This window comes from Hyperoodon ampullatus, assembly GCF_949752795.1.
Source record: "Hyperoodon ampullatus genome assembly, chromosome: 18".
Classification (NCBI taxonomy): Eukaryota; Metazoa; Chordata; class Mammalia; order Artiodactyla; family Ziphiidae; genus Hyperoodon; species Hyperoodon ampullatus.
The window spans coordinates 34,143,194-34,168,051 of record NC_136931.1 but is presented as its reverse complement, the minus strand read 5'-3'; the positions used below and the strand labels follow the sequence as shown (position 1 = coordinate 34,168,051).

The 24,858-nt window shown below is 34.9% G+C and overlaps 1 protein-coding gene across 3 annotated transcripts in view; it reads left to right on the top strand.

Moving 5' to 3' along the window:
* The window catches only part of CYLD (CYLD lysine 63 deubiquitinase), a gene marked incomplete at its 5' end in the record, with an annotated part of 49,463 nt that overhangs the window by 6,412 nt on the left and 18,193 nt on the right, over positions 1-24,858 (top strand). For 2 of the 3 annotated variants that reach the window (XM_079722910.1, XM_079722909.1), the window contains 2 exons: positions 19,069-19,167; positions 20,957-21,073. In XM_079722910.1, coding sequence (XP_079579036.1) covers positions 19,069-19,167; positions 20,957-21,073 — 216 coding nt within the window. The remainder of the gene's footprint in view (positions 1-19,068; positions 19,168-20,956; positions 21,074-24,858) is intronic. The other variant, XM_079722908.1, reaches the window with a different exon arrangement.

Genomic DNA, 24,858 nt, shown 5'->3' with positions numbered 1-24,858 from the left:
TAAAATGATCGCTTTGGCTGCGTGTTAGAAGGCAAAAACAGGGAAATCAGGAGGAGGACTGTTGCAATTATCCATATGAGAGATAGAGGATGGTGGCTTGGATTGAGGTGGTATATTGGGGTGGTATATAATATATTGTTTAGTTTAGCCTGTTTTTAAACTTAGTATAAACAGAGTCACAGTGATTGTATTCTTTAATGCTTGCATCATTTACTTAAAGTGTATTTTGAGAGTCTTTCCTGTGGATGATGGTATTAGTAGTCTGTTCACCCTCACTGCTTCATAGTATATTTCATTGTGTGAATACCTCATGATTTAATAACCCATTCTAATGTTAATGGATGTTTGGGTTTTGCGTATTTGCGTATCCTCTTCAACACTTGGTACTGATTAACATTTTTGCCAATCTGATGCCTTTGGGAAACGGTATCTCAAGGTGGTTTTAATTTGTAGTTCCCTGATTACAAGTAGGGTTGAATAACTTTTCATATGTTTATGGAACATTTGTGTCTTCTATTAAATACCTGTTTGTGTCTTTGCTCAGTTTTCTGTTGATTTATTTATTGATTTATGAGTTCTCTATTTTAAACTTTTAATAAAATATTTTTTCAACATTTTATTATGAAATTTCAAACATATGGAAAAGTTGAAAGAATTTTATACTGAACATCCCTATTCCTATGACCTAGAGTCTACATTTAATATTTTTGTACTTGCTTTATCATCTGTTTATCCATCCCTCTATCCATGCACTGATCCACCTTTTTTTTTAATGCATTTCAAAATAAGTTACAGACATCAGTACACTTCCTCCTAAATACTTCAGCGCGCATATAATTAACTAGAGATAAGTATTTAGGGTTTTTTTTCCTTTTGAGATAAAAGACATACATGTAATGAAATATACATTGTATCGTTTGAGTTTTGACCAATACAAATACCGTTGAGTTTAGTAACCATCAAGTTACTAAAATAATTTTTAATAAGAAATGCATTCACCTAGCTCAAATCAGAATAATGGAACAATATAGGAGGGTATCTTGTTTCCATTCTTATCCCCTCTGCTCCAGGTGCCCCCTCACTCCACTCCTTGCCTCCCACTAGTAACTATTTTTTTCAGTTTCTTGTATATCTTTCCAGAGTTTCTTTACACAATATAAATACATAGTCTTTCTTCCCTTTTTAGGCATGAAGCATAGTATTTACATGGAACGTGCTTTATTCTCTTCACTCTATATCTTGGAGCTCTTTGTATATCTGAATAGAGAGGTTCTTCTCATTATTTACAGTGTTTATTTTTCCATTGTATTGTGGTTCCATAACTTATTGATTCTTATTCATGGATATTTGGATTGTTTCTAATTTTTTACTATTACAAACAATGCTGCATAGCCTTGTACATATATATTTTCCACATGTGCTTAACTTATCTATAGGATAAATTCCCAGAAGTGGGATTGTTTGGTGAAAAGCTGCATTCATTTGTATTGTTCTAGATACTGCTAAACTGCTTTCAGTAGTGGATATAACAATTTATGTTCCTACCAGCAGAGTGTGAGGGTGATTTATTTTTATTTTTTTATTGAAGTATAGTTGACTTACAGTGTTGTGTTTCTGGTGTACAGCAAGGTGATTCAGTTTTACATATATATATATATATATATATATATATATATATATATATATATATACACACACACACGTGTATGTGTGTGTGTGTACACACAAATTCTTTTCCACTATGGTTTATTAAGGATACTGAATATAGTTCCCTGTGCTCTACAGGAGGACCTTGTTGTTTATCTGTTTTATATAGTAGTTTGTTTCTGCTGATCCCAAACTCCCAATTTACCCATTCCCCACCCCCTTTCCCCTTTGGTAATCGTAAGTTTGTTTTCTATGTCTGTGAGTCTGTTTCTGTTTTTCAAATAAATTCATTTGTATAATATTTTAGATTCCACAAATAAGTGATATCATATGATATTTGTCTTTGTCTGACTTACTTCACTTAGTATGATAATCTCTAGGTCCATCCGTGTTGCTGCAAATGGCATTATTTCATTCTTTTTTATGGCTGAGTAACATTCCATTGTATACATATACCGCATCTTCTTTATCCTTTCATCTGTCGCTGGACATTTAGGTTGCTTCCATGTCTTGGATATTGTAAATAGTGCTGCTGTGAATATTGGGGTGCATGTATCTTTTTGAATTAGAGTTTTCTTCAGATATATGCTTAGGAGTGGGATTGCTGGATCATATGGTAGCGCTATTTTTAGTTTTTTTAAAAAAATATTTATTTATTTATTTGGTTGCACCGGGTCTTAGTTGTGGGAGGCAGCATGAGGGCTCCTTCGTTGCAGCATGTGGGCTCCTTAGTTGTGGCATGCGAACTCTTAGTTGTGGCGTGCATGTGGGATCTAGTTCCCTGACCAGGGATCGAACCCAGGCCCCCTGCATTGGGAGCGTGGAGACTTATCCACTGCACTGCCAGGGAAGTCCCTCTATTTTTAGTTTTTTAAGGAATCTCCACACTCTTTTCCATAGTGGCTGCAACAGTTTACATTCTCACCAACAGCATAGGAGGGTTTCATGAGGGGGATTTTTTATAGCCTTGTCATAGATTTTTTTTCCAATCTGATAGGTGAAAGATATATTTCAGTATAGTTTTAATTTGCATGTCTGTGATGAAGTGGTTGAGCATCCTTTTGTATGATTAAGAGAAATTTGTATTTCTCTTTCTGTGGACTGTTTATACATATTTATTGTCTATTTAAAAAAATTGGATTATCGTTTTTTTTCTTTTCTTACTAGTTTCTTCTTTATGTGTTAGGGTTGTAAACTCTTTTGTGATACGAGGTGCAAATGTTCCTGTCTCATTTGTCCCCAACCCTCATTTGTCATTAGTGTTTTTAATTGTTTGCTTATCTGATTGTCCTCATTTTTAAACATTGTAATAAAATATATGTAATAAGATTCACCATTTTAACCATTTTTAAGTGTACAGTCAGTGGCATTAAGTATATTTACAATGGTGTGCAACCATCACTGCCGTTTCCAGACCTTTTTCATAATCTCAAACAGAAACTCTATACCTATTTAGAAATAGCTCCCCATCTCTCTCCTCCCTCAGCCCCTGGTAACTTCTGTTCTCTACTTTCTGTCTTTGTAAGTTTGCCAATTCTAGATACCTCATGAAAGTGGAATCCGTACAATATTTGTCCTTTGTATATAGCTTATTTCACTTAGTTTAATGTCTTTTGACTTTGCTTTAGGTGATTTTTGTCACACAGGATTTAAAATTTTTACATAGCTGAGTTTATCAAATTTGTTTAGAGGCATCTGGATTTTGTCATTCCAAGGTTATAAAGGAATTTCTCCATGTTTTCTTCTAGTACTCTTGTGGTTTTGTTTTTTACATGTATATCTTTGATCCATTTTTATTTTAGATGGTGTATGATGTGAAATATGGATCTAATTTAGTTTCCACCCCCCTGTCCAGATAGTTACCCACCTGTCCCAACACCATTTATTAAAAAGTCCATCTTTTTCTTCCTCCTTTGAGATGCCACTTTCATCATACTAAACTCCCACATATACTTCAGTTATTTCTGGACTTTCTATTCTGTCTGTTCACACTTCAGCACCACATTGTTTTTAATGATTCTTTATAATATGTTTTAATAAGAGCCCTAGTCCTGTCTCATTGCTCTTCTGAGTTTTCCTGTTATTCTATATTGTCTTCTAAAAGTTTAATAGTTTTGCTTTTCACATTTAAGTGTATAATACACCTAGATTTTATTTTGTGTAGGATATGAGGTACATATACCCAATTTTCACTACCGTGCTTGCTGGGTATAAATCACGTTCTAACATATGTATATATGGATCTCTTTCTGTGTTCTACTCTTTGTCTACATTAAGACCTCTAGGCCTTTATCATCATAGCTTTAGAAGAAGTCTTACAGCTGTAAGAGTACATTTCCCTTCTTGTTCTTTTTCCTTTTTCTATTTTATAACTAAAAAGATTTATTAAAATTAATAACCAAGTGTTTTAATTGACATCAGAAGAGCAAAACAATAAACCCTGAGCTTGTTCTTTTTCTTAATGAGTGTCTTGGCTGTGATTGGCCTTTGACTCTTCACTGTAAATTTAACAGTCAGCTTCTCAAATACTATGAGAGTTCTGTTGGGATTTTGATTGGAATTGCAGTTAAGCTGTGGAATGATTTGAGGAAAATTGACATTTCTATTATCTTGAAACTTCTAATACATGAACAATGTATAGCCTTTCATTTGTTTAATCTCTTTTTAGTAAAATTTTATAATTTTCTCCATTTCTTGCATGTATTCTGATACATTATAAAGTAAAACATATTTTCTAATAGTTTTTTGGTGGTAAGTAGAAATATAGTCTACTTATAAAAACAGTTGTATTGAGATCTAGTTCACATACCATATAATTCACTAGTTTAAGCCATACAATTCAGTGTCTTGTAGTGTAATTAGAGATATGTATAGTTATCACAACAGTCAATTGGAGAACATTTTCATCAACTCAGTAAGGAACCCTGTACCTTTTAGCTATAACTCCATTATCCCTTCATCCTCTTCAGTCCTAGGCAACCATCAGTCTACTTTCTGTCTCTGTATGTTTGCCTATTGTAGACATTTCATATAAATAGAATAATATAATCTGTGCTCTTTTGTGACTGACTTCTGTCACTTAGCATAATGTTTTCAAGGTTCATCCATGTTATAGCATATATCAGTACTTCATTCTTTTTTATGCCTGAATAAATACTCCACTGGAGTAATATATCACATTTTGTTTATCCATTCATCTGTTGATGACACTTGGGTTCCCTCCATCTTTTGGCTATAATGTATAATGCTGCTACAAACATTCGTGTACAGGTTTTTGTGTGGATGTATGCTTTCATGTCTCCTGGGTATATATCTAGGAATGGAATTGCTGGGTCATATGGTAGCTCATGTTTAATCATTTATGGAACTGCCAGACTGTTTTCCAAAGTGGCTGCACCATTTCGCATTTTACAGCGATGTATGAGAATTCTGATTCCTTATTTTTTTGCTGTTATTTGACTTTCTGATTCTAGCCATCCTAGTGGGTGTGAAGTAGTATCTCAGTTGACTTTTGTATGCTGAGTTTTGTTATAAACAATCTTATTAAAATCTTTTATTCACAGTTTATCTGTAGATTACTTTTTTAGTAGCAAGTCATTATCATCTGCAAATACTGTTTTACCTCTTCCTTCTAATCCTTATATCTTTCATTTTTAAAATATGGTTTTGTTATCATAGTGTCCCTGTAAATAAAATATTGGATAGAAGTGGTGATAGGAGGCATCTTGTCCTTGCTCCTGATCTTAAAGTGAATGCTTTCAGCATTGCACTATGAAGTATGATGTTTATCATAGGATTTTATTGTTGTTGCTGTCATTTATCAGGTTATAGAAGTTACCCACTATTCCCCATTTTCAAAGAGCTTTATCATGAGTGGATATTGAATTTTTTTTTTTTTTTGGCTGTGTTGGGTCGGGCCTTTGTTGCTGCATGCGGGCTTTCTCTAGTTGCAGCGAGCGGGGGCTACTGTTCGTTGCAGTGCATGGGCTTCTCATTGCGGTGGCTTCTCTTGTTGCAGAGCATAGTCTCTAGACGCATGGGCTCAGTAGTTGTGGCTAACGGGCTCTAGAGCGCAGGCTCAGTAGCTGTGGTGCATGGGTTTAGCTGGTCCGCAGCATGTGGGATCTTCCCAGACCAGGGCTTGAACCCATATCCCCTGCATTGGCAGGCGGATTCTTAACCACTGCGCTACCAGGGAAGTCCCTAAATTTTATCGAACTTTTTTCTTTATATATTGAGATAGTCCTATGTTTCTTTTCTTTTAATCTGCTAATTTTCTAATATTAAATTAGCCTTACATTCCTGATATGTCCAGTTTTATCATGAGTCATGCATTGCTTGGTCCAGTTTGCTAATTTTTGCATGTTTCAAAATTAAAGAACAAATTTGCATTGCATGTTTAAAAATTTTTTTACATAGTGCCCTGGAATGGGCTTGCCTCAGGAAGGGCCTGTTCCTTGGAAAGTGTTGGGGTAAAATTAAAAAAAAAAAATTTTTTAATGCATGTGTTTAAATTAAACATTTTTGTTTGGTAAAGTGCATATGGCATAAACTTACCATCCTAACCATTTTTACATGTACAGTTCAGTGGTATTAAACACATTCATAATTTTGTATAACAATCATCACCATCTACCTCCTTAATGCTTTTCATCTTGTAAAACTCTGTACCCATTAAGCAGTAAACGCCCATCTCTCCCCTACCCTCAGCCTCTGGCAACTGCTGTTCTATTTCCTGTCTCTATGATTTGGATTACTCCAAGTACTTCATTTAAGTGGAATCGTACACTGTTTCTTTTTTAATGATTAGCCACTCCACCCGCCACTCCAGGGTAACCACCACTCTACTCTCTGTTTTTCTGAGTTTGTCCTTTTCAGATTCCACATATAAATGAGATCATACAGTATTTGCCTTTTTCTTCAAAAAATTAAAAATAGAATTACCGTACAATCCAACAAGCCCACTTCTGGATGTATATCCAAAGGAAATGAAAACAGGATCTCAGAAAGATGTCTGCACTCCCATATGCATTACAACATTATTTACAGTAGCCAAGATATGGAAACAACCAAAATGTCCATCAATGGATAAATGGATAAAGAAGATGTTGTGGAATATTATTTGGCCATGAGAAAGAAGGAAATCCTGCCATTTATGACAATGTGGTTGGACTATGAGGGCATTATGCTAAGTGAAATAAGGCAGACAGAGAAAAACAATCTTGCCAGAGGTTTCTCACTTTCATTTATTAAAAAAACCATCTTTTGGATTTCTTAATCCTTTCTAGATATATTGATTTTCTGTTTCAGTGATTTTAAAAATTATTTTTTCTTTGACTTTTTTGTGGATTTATTCTATTTTTTTCTAAACTGTTTAGTTTGAATGCTTAGCTTGTTAATTTTTAGTCTTTTTTTCTAGTGTACAGCATCTAAGGCTATAGATTCTCTCTGTGTACCCAAATACCTACATTCCATAAACTTTGATATATAGTTATCTTGTTACCATTAAATTTGAAGTGTTCTGTAATTTCCTTCATGATTTTTTTAATGTAATTCATCAACTATTTTAAAATGTACTTAAAAAATTTTCAGGTGTCTGTTTTTATCGTTATTAATTTTCAATTTGATTGATATGGTGAGAGAATATGATACTAATCCTTTGACATTTGTTGAGGCTGGCTTTATGGCCTAGTACATGATCAATTTTCAGAGATGTTCTGTGTGTACTTGAAAAGAATGTGTTTTCAATTACAGTTGCATGTAGTTCATGCATATTTTATGTGTCCCTTAGGTCAAGCTAATTTATTATGCTATTTAAATTTTATGTATCATTACTGAGTTTTTAATTGTGAGGTCTAACAGTTACTGAACAGGTGTATTAAAACATCCTCATATGATGATGGATTTGTTAATTTCTTCTTAATCTATAAGTGTTTCCTTTAATTTTGAAATTATTATTTGCTACATACAAGTTTAGAAATTTTAGGTACCTAGAATTGAGAATTGTTGTATCTTCTAAGTGATTTCTCATTATGTGGTGACTGCCTCCATCTCCAGTAATTTTTTTCTTTTTTTTTTGCCTTAAATTCTGTTTTGTATGATATAGATAGGTTTTCTTTTGGTTAGTATTTTCCAGGTATGTCTCTTTTTCATCATTTATTTTTAGTTATGTCTCTTATAATCGCATATAGTTGGTTTCTTAATATAGTTTGACAATTTTTATATTTTAACTGAAGATTTTAATCTATTAATAGTTATCATTGCTGACAGTTGGATTTATTTCTACCATTTTGTGTGTTTTCTATTTGTCCTACTTTATCTGCCCTATCCCCAATGTGTTTTTTTGGATTGAGATGTTTCCCCCCGCCCCACCTTCTTTACTCCATTTTCCCACTCTATCCCACTTGTTTTCTTTTAGACAGCATGTCATTTTAAAAAAAATCCATTCTGATGATCTCTGTCTTTTTGTTGTTGTGTTTAATCTATTAACACTTAAAGTAATTTTTGTTTTTTATGTTTTCTATTTGTCCCTCTGTTTTTCATTCTTCTTATAGTCATTTTCTACCTTTTTGGTAGATTATTTGAAAATTTTTAAGAATTATATGTTAATTAATCTATTGGTTTATAAGCTATATTTCATTGTAATATTGCTTTTAGTGGTTTCTCCAGGGATTATAGTATATATCCTTAATGTTTTAGTTTAGTTTGGGTTAATATTGTGCCAATTATATACATCAGTATAAGGTGTAGAAACCTTGTAACCATGTAAATCTAGTTACTTCTTCCTCATTATTTATGCTATTAATTGTCATGTACATTACATCTATGTACTTTAAAAATGCACAAGAAAATGTTATTTTTTTGTTGAAATAATTATTTATATTTTAAATAATTAAAAGATCTGTGCATCTATTTATCATTTTCCTTCATCCTGAAGAACTTCTTGTGGTGTTTGTTGAAGTGAAGTCTTCTAGAAATGAATTTCTCTTAATTTTCTTTGAGAATGTCTTTATCTTGCCTTCATATTTGAAGGATATTTTGGGTATATATAGAACTCTGCTTTAAAGTTGGTTTTCTATGATTTTCTGGCCTTCATAGTTTCTGATGAAAAGTCATCAGTAGCTTGAATCATTGTGACCCTGTATGTAATGTAATATGTTGTTTTTCTCTGGGTGCTTTGAAGACTTTATATTTGGCTTACAGCATTTAACTATGATGTGCCTAGCATGATTTTCTTCATCTTTATCCTGGTTAGCATTTGCTAAACTTCTTGGATTTGTAAATTTATATTTTTTAACAAAGTAGGAAATGTCTAGCCATTTTTCCTTCAAATGTTTTTTCTGTTCCTTTCAGTGTTGTCTCTTCCTGTACCTTCAATTTGATATATGTCAAAATTTTTCGTATTGTCCCTTATCCTTAAGGTTCTGTTAATTTTTTTTCAAATTTTAGTCCCTCTGTTCTTTAGATAATTCTATTGTTCTACCTTCAATTTTATTCACTTCCCCCTCTTTTATCCGCATTGTGCTTTTAACACATCCAATACATTATTTTTTGAGATACTGTATTTTTAAGTTTTTAAAAGTATTTTAAGACTTTCCATCCAGTTCCTTTTTTTGTTTCTCTAGTTTTTATTTCTCTGATGAGATCCTATCTTCTCCTTCACCGTAAGCATATTTTTCTTTACTTCATTAAGCATAGTTATAATAACCTCTTTACAATTCTTTTCTGCCAATTACAACATCAGAATCATCCATGCATTGGTATCCATTGCAGTTTTTTCTTTTGAGTCTGTCACAGTTTACTGGTCTTTTTTGTTGTTGTTTTTTGGTATGTTAAGCAATTTTTAAAGTTTTTTGTTTTGTTTTACTTTTACTTTTAGCATTAGTACAAAACCTTCATAAGAAGGTCATTTTAGTTGTAAGCCAGTAGTTCTCCACCTGTGGTGATTTTGCCCCCAGAAGACATTTTGCAATGTCTGGAAACATTTTTGATCATCGCATCTGGGGTAGGAGTACTGCTTGAATCTAGGGAATAGAGACAGAGATGCTGCTAGACATTCTACAATGCAGCAAGCAGCCCTCCACAAAAAAAGATCTGGTCCGAAATGTTAGCCTTGCCGAGGTTGAGAAGCCCTGTCCTAATAAGCAAATTCTGTGAGTTATGCTAATTTTATAATGTTAACTTGCTAGATAGCTAAGGGGAATCCCTTGTAAAATCAATTTTCTTTCATTATTTATTCTTACAGGGATAATCAACTCTATGCTAATATCGTCTCACCAGAACCACATGGATAAATGTAATTTAACTTGTCTTACCAAATCAAATATCTCTGTGGGTATTTCTTTTTCTTACCTTTTTTTTTTTTAAATGTCCAAAAGGTACTTTTGAAAGCTCAAAACCTTATTAGTATAACCATCCTTTTTACCTACCTTAATTGAATTTCTTTAAATTTTCCATTTTACAACTAAATATAATTCATTATATCAAGTAAGTTGGGAGGCTGGGGAAATCATTAGTTCAGTATTATAATTTAAGAAAGAAAAAGATACCTGAAATATGAGGTTGGCTTATGTATAATTGATTGTGTTTTTCTCGGTTTGCCATAGAATAAAGATTTGAAATGCCCCCACCCCCTTTTTTTCAAACTCCAGAGCTGTATTTCTTTCTGTATACTTTTTCCATATCTCGATTTGGTTTGAAATGTAAATGATCTTGGTTTCTACAGTAGCACTTAAGAAGAAAAGAAAAGAAAAAGCTACCATTTCTATTTTTCATGTGATGGAATTATATATAACCTCACAAAGAATTCATCTTTAGTAGCATTTATCTTCAAAAACATTTACAATTACATTTTATTTAAATAGTGATGTAGGATTAAAATAATCAAAATTAGTTACATGAATCTCTTAGGAATCACTTGTCAGGCAAACTTTGATCTTATAGATCAGTGGCTATCATTGTCATTGTTACTGGCTCTCAGAGCAGTGTGACAGGCAAGGCAAAGAATGCTTTTTTTTTTCTTTTAAGCCTTGATTTTCATAAACCATGAATAGAAGATAATTAGGAATGATACCAGCTTTTATTACATAATACACCAATTATACTTTTTTTGCCAACAAAATTAAGCCTGCAAATAGACTTTAAAAAGCAAAGTTGTCTAAATGAAAATTAATTTCATTTATTTAAATAGGTCTTCATCTATATTTCATGTCATCATTAACACCCATTTCTTGAGAAAGAAGAAAATAGTCATAATCTCATTTAGTTTCTTAGTTTCTTTCTTGCCCTATTACCTTCACTCGTAGGACAAAATTATTTACAGAATTAAAAAAATTTTTTTGGAAGCAGTTGAACAGTTGATGAGATTAGGAAAGAATTCATCCTATTCAATTGCTTGTTACAGTAGGCTTCTGAAGAATACCATTGACTAAAAATGCAGGAGTCTTCAACCTGTTAAGAGTTTTTCCTTTCTTCATTACTGTTTTATTTTTTTTAATTTTTAAATTAATTTATTCGTTTTTGGCTGCGTTGGGTCTTCGTTGCTGTGCACGGCCTTTCTCTAGTTGTGGCGAGCTGGGGCTACTGTTCATTGCGGTGCGTGGACTTCTCATTGCGGTGACTTCTCTTGTGGTGGAGCGTGGACTCCAGGCATGTGGGCTTCAGTAGTTGCAGCACACGGGCCCTAGAGAGTGCGGGCTTCAGTAGTTGTGGCGTGTGGGCTCAGTAGTTGTGGTGCACGGGCTCTAGGGTGTTCCGGCTTTCAGTAGTTGTGGCTCATGGGCTCTAGAGTGCAGGCTCAGGAGTTGTGGCACACTGGCATAGTTGCTTCGTGGCATGTGGGATCTTCCTGGACCAGGGTTGGAACCCGTGTCCCCTGCATTGGCGGGCAGATTCTTAACCACTGCGCCACCAGGGAAGTCCTGTTTGTTACTGTTTTAAATGTTAAAAACCTCTAACATATCTAATTTGACATTATATTCAGGTTCTTAAATCTGTTGTGATGAAGCATATCAATTAGTGCCTCCCCTAAATTTCTGCTTTTTTTAGTCCAATCTGTGTTGTCTTTTTTAGTTTTGGGGGTTAGGAATGTAATACTAATTTTATTTTTCAGATTATATAGTACATTCATGTTCGCACAGAATTTTCAAAGGGTGTATGAGACCTTTTCCTCCTAGCATTGCCCCCCAACTACCTAATTATCTTCTGTATCCTTCTTGATTAATTCGTTTCTTTGTTCAGTGTTTACATATTTTATACACTTTTTTGTACCTTCTTTTTATAATCTTAACAATTTTAGTGAGTTTTAACTGACATACAGTAAACTGCACATATTTTAAGTTTATAGTTTGTTATGTTTTAACGAATGTGTAGACCAGTGAGACCTTTACCGCAGTCAAGCTAGTGAGCATGTCCATCACCCCAAGGTATGCCCCTTGTGTTTGCTTCCTTCCACTCTGCGTGTCCCATCCTCCAAAATCTAGGCAACCACTGATCTTTTTTCTGTCAGTATACATTTGTTCACATTTTTCTAGAATTTTATATAAATGGAGTAACTCAGGATGTATTCTTTTTTTTTGGTCTGACTTATTTCATTCAACGTAATTATTTGTTGACTCATCCATGTGCCCCTTTTGTTGCTGAGAAGAATTCCATTCTATAGTGAGAAATAATATATATATATTATATATGAATAATATATATTATATGTGTATAATATATATTATATATATGCATTATATATATTATATGTGTGTATAATGTATATATAATATATATAAATGTATAATATATATATGTCTCTGCCCCTGAGTCTTGCTAATGTTTGGTCTTTGACCCAGGTTCCTGACACAGAGCTCCTAAAATCCTTTGGAATTTTCTGGGTGATAGAAGTGTCTTTTGTTTTTATGCGGTGATTCTTAGTGGGCTCCTGGATGGAGGGCTGGTCACTACAGAGACCAAGACATGATTAGAACTTCAGCCACAGCCCCATCCCCTGGCGAGGGGAGAGGAGCTGGAAATTGAGTTAATAATCAAGCATGCCTATCTGATGAAGTCTCCATAAACATTCCCAAAGTATGGGGTTTTGAGAGCTTGCAGGTTACCGCAAAGCTTACGGTCTTTTGGGACTGAGCCCTTAACTTGTGGGATTTGCCTCTAACCCCAGGTAGATAGCATCAGAACCACATTGAATTGTAGGACACCCAGCTGGTGTCACAGCTTAGTGTGGGAAAACTCCTCACACATTTGGTGGCCAGAAGTGTCACAGTTGTTGTGAGCATGAGAACAAAGGGAAAGACAGTGTGTTTTCCCTATAAGCATAAGGATATACCAGTTTGTTTTTTCATTCACTCGTTGGTGTATATTTGGTTTGTTTCTATTTAGTTTGTGGCTGTTATGAATAATGCTGCTATGAAAATTCATGTATAAGTCTTCGTATGGACATAGGTATTCACTTCTCTTGGGTAAATACCCAGATGTGGAATGGCTGGTACTATTGTAGGCGATTGTTGAACTTTAAAAACAAAACAAAAACAAAACAACAGCAACCTGCCAAACGGTCTTTCCAAAGTGGTTATACTATTTTACATTCCCAGCAGCAATGTGTGAGAATCCCAGTTTTTGCATGTCCTTGCCAGCGTTTGGTATGGTCAGTCTTATAAATTTTATCTATTCTAATAGCTATATAGTGGCATCTAGTTGTAGCTTTAATTTTCATTTTCGTGATGGCCAGTGATGTTGAACATCTTTTTATGTGCTTATTTGTCATCTGTATATCTTCCTTGATGGAGTATCTGTGCAAATCTTTGGCCAATTTCTTATTAATTTATTTTTATTATTGGGTTTTGAGAATTCTTATAAATCTGAATATAAGCCCTTTGTCAGATATATGATTTAAAAATATTTGAGATTATTATATATTTGCATGCAGTTGTAAGAAATAATACAGAGAGATCTTCTGTACCCCTTACACAGTTTCCCCCAAAGGAACATCCTATACAACTACAGTGTAAGATCACAACCAGGGTGTTGACATTGATATGGTCAATATACAGAACATTCCCATTACCACAAGGATACTTCATGTTGCCTTTTTATTGTCACACTGCCCGTCTTGTCCGCTTAACCCTGGCATCCACTAATTTGTTCTTCATTTCTACAGTTCTGTCATTTCAAGAATCCTTTTGAGATCAGCTTTTTTCACTCAGCATAATTCTCTAGAGATTCATCCATGTTGTGTCACTGGTTTATTCCTTTTTATTGCTGAGTTATAGTCCATGTTATGGCTATACCACTATTTGTTTAACAGTTTACCCATTGAAGGACATCTGATTTGTTTCCAGTTTTTAGCTGTTATAACTAATGCTTATAAACATTTGTGTAGAGTGAACACAAGTGAGCATAAGTCCAGTGTTTCTGGCTGTTTTTGTATTTCTTCTCTGTTCCCTTCTCTTGCTCTCTTCTTTTGTGGTTTGATGACTTTGTTTAGTGGTATGCTAATATTCCTTTCTCTTTATCTTTTATGTAAAAAGTTTTCTATTTTTCATTTTTTCCTAAGTGTGTTTGTAATTGCTTATTGAAGCATTTTTACCATGATTGCTTTACAGATCTTTGTCAGATGATTCTAACATCTCTGTCATCTCAGTGTTGGCATTTATTGACTGTCTTTTTAAATTCTTTTTGGCATCTTCCTGGTTCTTGGTATAATGAGTGATTTTTATTTGAAACTTGGACAGTTGGGTATTATATTCTGAGATTCTAGATCATATTTAAACTTTGTTTTTGCCGCTTCAAGGGGTGTGTGTCACCTCATTATTGTCAGGTGGAGGCAGAAGTCCAGATTCCCCGCTTGGCCTTTGTTGGAGTGGGTGTGGCCGCTGTGTTTGGTTGCAATAGAGGGATTATTGTCTAAAAGTTTCTGTCTAACTAGGGTTTGTCTTTTCTCATTCTTCGACTAATGAGAGGATACCTTTGTTGGGAGTTTCTTTTGTCTCTCCCCATTGGCATTTCCAGGTTGCTGCCTTCTTCAGCTCTAAGCCTGGGATATATGAGGCAATAAGAAAACCCAGGGAAACCTCGTGTCACTCCTTAGGTCCCGTGCTCCCTAGCTGATCTGCCTTCTCCTCTTTGCCTTTCAGAGGCTTCTCTGTTTTGTTTTATATGTTACATCCAGAGTTTTTAGCTGTACTTATCAGGAGGAATAGGAAAAAGTACACCAACTTATCTTCCCAGAAGAGTAAGTTGCACCTTTTTAAAAAAAGCTAACAGTAGATCTGTCATAGGGATCATTTTATATTAGTACATAAATTGCATACTTAATCTTTTGCTTAAATTATTGCATTGTATTTCATTTTATAAATGTATCAATTTTTTGAAACCAGTCCCCTACTGATGGGCATTAAGGCTGTTTTCAATCTTTTGCTATTATAAACAGTGCTTCAGTGAGTAATGTCATATGTATGTTTCAGTTTGCATGTATCCAGTATAGCTAAAAGATTACTTATCTGTTCATTTGATAGAAGAGTCACTTTGTCCTGAAGAAAATTAGAGTATTTCATTTTAGACAAATCTAATTGTGAAAAAGTCTCTCCTTGTATGATACGTGCTTACCTCTACCTTCCTGTAACTTCCCTCATTGATTCTAGTTCTAACTGGGGATGAAGTTAGGACAAATCCAGCCCCTCTTCCTTGTAGCAACCCTCAGATATTCAAAGATGAGTGTCCTTGACACCTACATCTTCTGTTCTCCAGCCTAAATAGTTTGAGTCATTTTAGCCATTTCTCATATGGCATGCCTTCCAGATATTCTGAATAAGACCTGGTTTGTTAAAGAAACCTTCACACTTGGACACCTAGAGGGGAACAAAATACCATAGTCTGTATGTAGACTAATTATTGCAATAGAACAGGACTTTAGCAGAAAAGATTTTGGGACAGCCCTGTCACAGTTTGAATTATATTACCAGAGACACGGTAATGCCTTCCTTGCATGGAGTTGGTGGTATTTCTTGACTAAATGAATGCACTTATAAACTAATGAATTAATGATTCCTGAACTTACGCTTGACTTAAATCCCCAATTTTGTTCACATGTACTTCTGCTTCTGATCTATATTTGTATGGTTGATTTGGGGGACATATGGCAGGACTTTACATTTGTCCCTGTTTAACTTCATGTCGTTAGAGCTATCCAGTCTTCCATTTTCAGATCATTTTGGATACTAATTCTGTCTTTTCGTGTTTTGTCTCTCTCAATATCATGTCATCTGTAGATTTTTCTTGTGTCCTGTCAGTATACTTTTCTGAGTATTTAAATGGGATATATTATACTCATATTTACATTAAAATATTTATAAGATCTTAAAAAAAAGATAACTTCCTGGAAGTAGACTTGCTGGGTCAAAGGGTATGTGTACTTTACATTTTGATAGATAGTGCCAAGTGGCCTTCTGTAGAGATTGTCAGTCTGAATCACCCTGAATGTTGTCTGTATAGGCAGGACTCCTCTCATATGAGACAGTTAGAGCCCAAAAGGTTATTTTGAAGCACTAGATCACAGTATGCAACCCTCATGTTATCTCTATGGACTTTTCAGGATTTCTTGAACAATTTTTCATATAAAATTGTCTAAAATATAAGGAAAATATTTACTTTGATCAGTAGTCTCACTGTAAGGAGATTTTTGCTTTGTTGTTGTGTATAGTATGTTTGGTATTGGGTTTTATAATTCTTCAATCTACCCAAGTAAACTTACATTTTCTTCAGTAGATTTCTCCATGGATATTAAATTCTCATTTGGGTTTGAATTATGCTCTTGTGGCTGATGATGTTAAGCAGTACATCAGTTAAGCAATTTTCTCAGTTTAGTGGGTCATTCAAATTCACAGACATTTCTTGTGGTTTGTTATTGTTCACTGGTTTATTGTTACAATTTCTAACCCAAGTTTCTCCCAAGGATTTTTCTTTTTCTGATTAAATCAATAAGAGTGATGGGCAGGCTTCTAATTTTATCATTTTGAATGCATTCCTGCTGTGTATATATAATGGGTACTTTTGGCTTCATTTCTTTTCTCAACACAGTGTCCATGTTGTGTATATCAGTTGTTTATTCTTTTTTTATTGCTATGTAATATTCCATTGCATGAACAGATCACAGTTTGTTTATCCATTCTCCTGTAGAATGCATTGTTCCAGCTTTTGGTTATTACAAATAAGGCTGCTATGAACATTTTATACATGCCGTTTGGCGGACATGTCTTGCTATCTCTTTTAATATCTTTTAATCAGAATTGTTTTAATCTCACAAAATTGCCTGCCAGATTTATTCCTTACTTTGTTTACTTTCTCATGCTTGACTTTTCCTGAGACGGTAATCTCTTAAAATTCATTTAAGATGGAAGGGTTTGACTTTGGATCATGAATATAGTTGTGATAAAGAAAGAAGAATTAGTTGGTATGTAACTGCTGGAGGGCAAGTTAGATATGGCATGTGACCCTTTATCTGCATAGAATTCTGCAGGACTGTCCTATTCCTCAAAGTTGATATTTGAGCCCCTACCTCCCCCATGACAAAGTCTTTGGCAGAAGATAACCACCATTTCCAACTCCAGTGCCCTGCATATTCCTAATCCTTGGAGCTCTCCCCTAGTATCACCAGCAGAGTTGTCACCACCGGCTCATCCATTGGCCTTTTGGTACTGCCAGGCGGCCTTAGTTAAGACCATTTTCTGCCTTTATTATAATCACCACTAACTGTATAATGTATATAGAGTATGGTATACATGTGAATATCTTTTCAAAATGGACTTACATGCAATTAATTACAGTTAATAGTGGGAGTTAGTTTTCTTTAGTCAATTTATATACTGTAATTTGGAAACTTTTGCCAGTGACTAAGAAGTTTTACCTTTCACAGTAGCTGTCACATGTGGTATTTAGAGATATTGGAATGGTAACATCATAAAAATATTGGTAAATAGCCTTTCATTTACTATATCACTTGGTTAAACACATGGTTATTCAGTATAATTTTTGAACTAAAATAATATTCCATTTGATCACATTATGAGGCAGCTAAGATATAGTTTAATAATGCATTCTTCTCCCCCTCCAACTGTGGAAAAAAGTTACCAAGCATCATTTATATATAATTAATTCAGTATTATTTCCTTTTTCTTAAAAAAAATAGCCCTTGTGTTTAAAATGTAAAACTTTCCCTCTTTTTCTCTTTCTGTTCTCAAAAATCCACTGTGGGTGATATTGTTTTTGCTGATACATAGCTTTATCAGGTAGGACTCTTAAGTGTCACGTTGGATTCCACGGGTATGTTGAACTTTCCAGGGGAAAACTTTCCAGACTGACTTTTCTACATTTGTTTGATCCGTTTTTGTGAATATCTTATGAAAATCACTGGCCTTTAAGGTTTAAGGTAGTCTTTGTATCAAAAACAAAATTATTGCACCAATTTTTCAAAAAAGTTTAAAGTGTTTTTTTCAGAAATATTGTTGCTATTTATCTCTGGCTTTCTACATTATTCATTTGTGTATTTCTCTGTGTTTTTTCTCTTATATGTATATGTGTTTGTGTTATTCTTAACATATATATATATATATATATATATTTTTTTTTTTTGCGGTACGCGGGCCTCTCACTGCTGTGGCCTCTCCTGTTGCGGAGCACAGGCTCCAGACACGCGGGCCCAGCCGCTCCGCGGCATGCGGGATCCTCCCAGACCGGGGCACGAACCCGTGTCCCCTGCATCAGCAGGCGGACTCTCAACCACTGCGCCACCAGGGAAGCCCTATATATATATTTTAAAAAACTGATACATATACCTAACCAGACTTTTTCCAATCTGTGTCCCATGAAATATATTAATCTGAGATGCTAAGTAGAGTGGCACAAAAAACATTATCAAATAAGTTTATATATCCCTTTTTGAGAGATTCACAATGCATATTAGCATATTAAAGGTTCTGGGGTTACGCAGTAAAGAAGTCTGTTTATCTCAGCATCTTCTAGAGATATTTGAGAGTGGGACACTTCATAACACACAGGGGTGTTCTGGGGATAACTGATTTGGGAAATCCTGCAAAAACTGAGTAAGGTTTTCTTGGTGGTGTTTCAACATATCAAATAAAATTGATTAAAAGTGGTTAAATTTTCAAGAAGTTAAAGCACTTAGCTGAATTGTACTTGGGGTGTATTATCTTGTAGAAATTATGTTTTGAAATACAGCAATGATTTTTTTTGGTATGACCTTTTTCAGTACTTTTTATGGCCTTGACGAATTTGTAAAACTACTCTGAAAATTCTGTTTTTTTGTTGGAAAGGGATTGTTGTTGTTATTGTCATTATTTGCTCAGTTGTTTCTCTTCTATAAGAATTTGCTTTTATCTTTAAAAAACATGTTTACTGTTTCAGATAGCATTACACAGGAAAGGAGGCCTCCCAAACTAGCCTTTATGTCAAGAGGTGTTGGGGACAAAGGTTCATCCAGTCATAATAAACCAAAGGCTACAGGTATGGATTAATAGAATACAGTTCTTTGTTATTTACATGATTTTTTATTTGCCATAGCATTGAAAAAAGGTTAAAAGGTATTACTCCTTAATGTATATGTAGACTTTCTTCTTGCAAACATTTTTAGTAGTTTACTAAAAAATGTTTATAGATGGTGTTGCTTAAGCCAAGGGTTCGCAACCTTTTCTAAATGATGAAAAGTTTCTTGTGGGGACCTGTGTCTTTTTCTGGTCCATATACGCTGGTTTTTGGAATTCCCTACTTGTAACATTTGTATATATAGTTTAGAGTTGCACTGTACAAAATAATCATTTATGGATAATGTTTATAGGATAAAGTATACTATAGATTATGTGGATTTTGCTAACACAGGTGGCACAAATTAAATTCCAAACCACTAAGCAAAAATTTTTTTCTTTCTTCCAGAAACTCCCTTACAATACATGTGGAGTTTTTAGTTGTTTTTTGGTTAGCTTCCACATATTTCATAGGTGTATAGGGTGGTAGTTATACAAGCTAAACAGCTAATTTAAAAAGCTGCAAGAATTTTTAACTCAGATGTAGGTTAAGAAAAGAATTTTTTTCCTCAATTATCTAGTGAAGAAAACTTTTCCAGCTTATTTAAAGGGAAATTGTACTTTAAGAAATATTTTATGTGACATTGGACCCTGGGAGATGTAGAATTAAATAGAATATATAAGTGATAGATAGTACTTTTTATGTTAACCTGTGGATCTAGATAGGCTAGCACCAATTTGCTACTCTCACTTAAATATGAATAGCCTAAAGATTTTCTTAAGATATGTGTACTACTTATGTTGTAACAGATCTTAGTTATAGGTACGAAGTGTAAAGTTATCTGCTTTAAATTGAAAAAGAAATCAGATTTTGTTGTAGGTTCTAGAGACCTCACTGCTCTCAACGATAGCATGTCCTCTTAGTAATGAGGCAGGGGAATGTCTTGATGTGTCTGTGGCATAGCTACACTAAATTTTCTTACATTTAATAAATCTAATGTATAAGAAATAATACTGCTTCACTTTTTCAGAGACATGAAGAAATTCAGCAAGGGATTTGTTGACTAACAATTCAAAAATGTTTAAACCTTAAATCTTTTAAACTTAATTTATGCATCTATTTATATACATTTGAAGACTGCCTTTTTTTGAGGGCAACCGTTTTAAAATAATATGTTAAGTTTGTGAACCAAGAGGTTTGTTAAATGAAACTGGGGAATGGTGATTTTGACATTTGGAAATAAGCCATAGTACATGAAATGATTTTTTAAAGCAGTTTGTTTAAACAAAAAAACAGGCTTTTCTTTTAACTTAACTCCTGTTCTCCTCTTACATTGTTTCTTGGGCTGAAGAATCTTTTTTTTTTTTTTTTTTTTTTTTTTGCGGTACGCGGGCCTCTCACTGTTGTGGCCTCTCCCGTTGCGGAGCACAGGCTCCGGACGCGCAGGCTCAGCGGCCATGGCTCATGGGCCCAGCCGCTCCACAGCACGTGGGATCTTCCCTGACCAGGGCAAGAACCCATGTCCCCTGCATCGGCAGGCGGACTCTCAACCACTGCGCCACCAGGGAAGCCCTGAAGAATCTTTTTGACACTGCAAAAATGGTTACCAAAATTTTAAAAGCTGAAGGCACTAATAAAATATATTGTGTTTGTATACATCTGTTGGTTGTGTAAATAATTGTTGACACCATATACATATTATTTTCTCTTACGGAAAAACTTTCACTTCATATTGACTTTATTTTTAAAAGGAACTTTTCTTGTTCCATAGGATCTACCTCAGACCCTGGAAATAGAAACAGATCTGAATTATTTTATACCTTAAATGGGTCTTCTGTTGACTCACAACCACAATCCAAATCAAAAAATTCATGGTATATTGATGAAGGTAATCTATAATTTTAGTGTTCTTTATAATGATTCTCTCCTTTTAACTCACTAGAGAAAAAATGGCTTTTTCACCAATATAGATAGTTTTTGGAAACAGAATGAGTAGACCATTCTTTATTAATATTGCTGAATTAAAATATTATAGACAATTTGAACTGCACTGCTGTTAAGGTTAATGTAGTATTTAGAAAATGTATTAGCAGCTTGTTCTCTGCACTTCATTGATCTGTTTAAGGTAGAAGATCTCTAGAATCAATTGAATCATTTAAAGACTTTACTATCTTGATATCCTTTTTTTTGATACCACTTTTAAAAAACTCTACCTTCCCTTGGTTCTGGGACATCACTTTCTTCTGGTTTATTCTTTTTTCTTCTGTTCATCTGTTCAACAAGTATATATTGAATGCTTACTGTGTGCCAGAAACAAATGAAGAATTGCAGTCTTGATGAGTATAATGAAGGCATATGATGCTGTGAGAGTATATTAATGGATGCTTTTACTTGAGGGGCTCAGGGATATTTCTAGGAGGAAGTGACATGAGCTTAGATTTACCAGGGGAGTGATAGATAACAAATTGAAATGGGGCAAAAGAACGTTTTAGGCAGAAAGAACAGCATATGTAAAGGCCTTGTGGTAAAATGGAGCTGGTGTTTGCCAAGGACTAAGGAGAGCCAGAGTAGCCAGAACAGAGAGATAGAACATTTTATGAGATGAGAATGGAGCGGCAAACAAGGCCAGGGCATGTGGAGCCTGGTGTATCCTATTAAAAGGAAATGGCTGGCCACTGAAGGATTTTCAGCAAGGGGTTTGCAGGGTTTGCCTTTTGAAAAGATGATTGTGGCTGCAGGGTGGACAGTGGACTGAAGCAGGGGCTGTGTGAATGCAAGGACACCGTTGAAGGCTGCTGATAGGCTCAGCCATAGATTATAGTTGCTGGGGCTAGACTTGTTGGGGAAGGGATGGGGAGAGGTGGATGGCTATGAGATATCAGAAGTGAATTGACAGGATTCACAGATAGATTGAAAGTGAGAGGTAAGGAAGAAAGAGACGTGAGTGATGACTCCTAGTTTTCTGGCCTGCATACTTAGGTGATGATGGAGGAAGGTGATGGATTAGGTGATTGTGGAGGAAAGTGATAGATTTGCTTTGAATATGTTGAGTTTGAGGAGCCTTTTAAACTTCCCAGAGTTGATTTGTCAAGCGGGCAGTTGCATATGCAGATCCGGAGCTTAAAAGAGATGTTAAGAGCTGGAGAAATATATTGTAGGTTGCCTTCACATATGTGGTGATTAAAATCCTGTGAATAGTATCACCTATGGAGAAAGTAGGGATGGAGGGTGTGGCTTAAGTCTGAGCCTTGAGGAGCATAATGGCTGGGAGGAGGAGAAGTCTTCAAAGGAGACAGAGAAAAGGTAACCAGAGGATGTGGGCAAAACAAGAGGTTATTGGGCCAAGAAGCCAAGGAACTAATAGACACCAGTGTCGAATGCTTCTGAGAGGGCAAATAAGATAAAGACCACACAAAAACCTGTTGGATTTAGCCAGTGGCAGTCGCTGATGGCCTTGTGAGTTATGTTTTTACAGAGCAAGGAGATGGAGACATGAGTCCAGTTGCCTAAAATGTAAGTTTCTGCTTCATCCTGGACCTCCTCTCTCTCTCTCATTAGTCACATCCAGATGTCACCAAGTCCTAGGGATTTCCTCCTCTTTAATATCACTGGAATCCTTCTCCTCTCTTCATTTCTGAAACCTCTGCCTTAGTTCAGATCCTTTCCTTTGTTTTTTTGCTGTCTGGATTAATATAGTGACCTTCTAACTGGTCCAAAAAGACATGAAGTAATGAAATTTATATGGAATAGGCCTTCATCCTTAAATTAGAAAATAGAAGCAATTTACTTGTAAAAGAACATCATATCCGTAGTTGTTTTACTTACACATTTTAAAGGCTATTCTTTATAACGTTTAATTCATTTATTCAATTTTTTTATTACAAATATTGAGTATTTTCTTGTGTTAGTGGCTATACCAAGTGTTATGGATCCAGCCATGGAAAAGACTAACAAAGTTCCTCATTGTAGGGAGCTTATATTCTAGTTGGTATGATAGACAATAAACATATAGACAGACAAGGTAACTGTGACATGTGCAATGAAGGAAATGAACAAGGTGATAGCAGCTGGTGGGAAGCTGGCTCCAGAGGTGGTTTGGAAAAGAGTCTTTGAGGAAATGATATTTATGTTGAGATCTGGATGATGTGAATGAAACTGCCAGAAAAAGAGCTTGAGAAGAGCATTGTAGGCAGAGGAAATAGTAAAGGCAGAGGTCCTGAGGTGAGAAATTAATTTGGGGAACAGGAAGTAGGCCAGAGTGGCTGCAGCAGAGTAAGCAAGGAAAAGAGGTGTATGAAATGAGTTTGGAGGGGTAGGTAGGAGTCAGATGATTTAGGACCTAGTAAGTGTTGGTAAGAAATTTAGTATTTATTGTAAGGTACTGGAAAGCCATTGACGGTTTTAAACAAGGGAGTGATACAAGATCATGTAAGATCTTTAAATTTTAAAAAGATCTCACTAGTTGTGGTATGGTAATTAGATTGGAGAGGGGTGAGAAGAGGGACAGAGAGTCCAGGTAAGAGACTGGTTGCAGGGTGAAAGATGATGGTGGCTTTGACTGGGGAGATGATGGTAGAGGGTAAGAGGGGTGGACAAATTTGAGGTATATTTTGGAGGTAGAAACAACATATCTTGCTCTATGGAATTGAGTGTTGGGCTTGGGGGGTTGAGGGTTTGGGAAAGAAAATAATAACTTAAAAACTTTTTAGATTAAATATCATCAGTAAAGAATCTTAAATGGATAAGGTATAAAGTACAGTGAACACCCATGGAGTCGCTACTCACTTTAAGGCAAAGAACATTTTCATTCCCTTTGAAATCCCCTCAGCGCTTCTTCCTAGTGTTGTTCTTTTTACTCTCCTCTGAGCTACCATCATCTTTAATTTAGTGTTTATCACTCTCTTGGTTTTCATTATCGCTTTATGAGTTTGTCCATCTAAACAGCATACTGTTAGTTCTGCGTGGTTTTGAGCTTTATATACAAGGAATCAGGCTGTATGTATATTGTGTAATTTCCTCCCTCAACATTATGTTTCTAGATTCATCCAAGTTGTAGTATGTGATGATGATTTATTTGTTTTTGTTGCTGTATAGCATTGCATTCCATTCCATTTCATTTCTGTGAAATATGGTATTTAAATATACCACAACGTAACTATCCATTCGACCATTGATGGACATTTGAATTGGTTTTATTTTCTTGCTATTATTAACAGCTCTGCTATTAACATTCTTACCCATGCCTAGGGTATGTACCTAGGAGTGGAATTACTAGATGTACATGGGATATGCACATCTTTCCTTTACTAAATAATGCCAAACTGTTTACTGGAATAGTTAGTACCAATTCACACTCCCATCAGCTTTGTGTAAGGGTATCATTAACTCCTCATCCTCACCAACAGTTAATGTTCTAAGACCTTTACCTTTTGAAATGCTATCTCATGTTGATTTTGACTTTCTTTTATGTATTTACTAGTGAGGGCAAGAACCTTTTCATTGATTTGTTGGTGACTTAGGTTTCTTTTTTTGTGAGCTCCCTTTTCAAGTCTTTTGTCCATTTTTTTTCTATTTTTTTCTGGTCTTTAAAAAAAATTGATTTATAGACCTTTTCCAAATTCTAATCCTTTGTCAGAAATAAGGATTATAAGTATTTTCTCCTTGTTTGTGGCT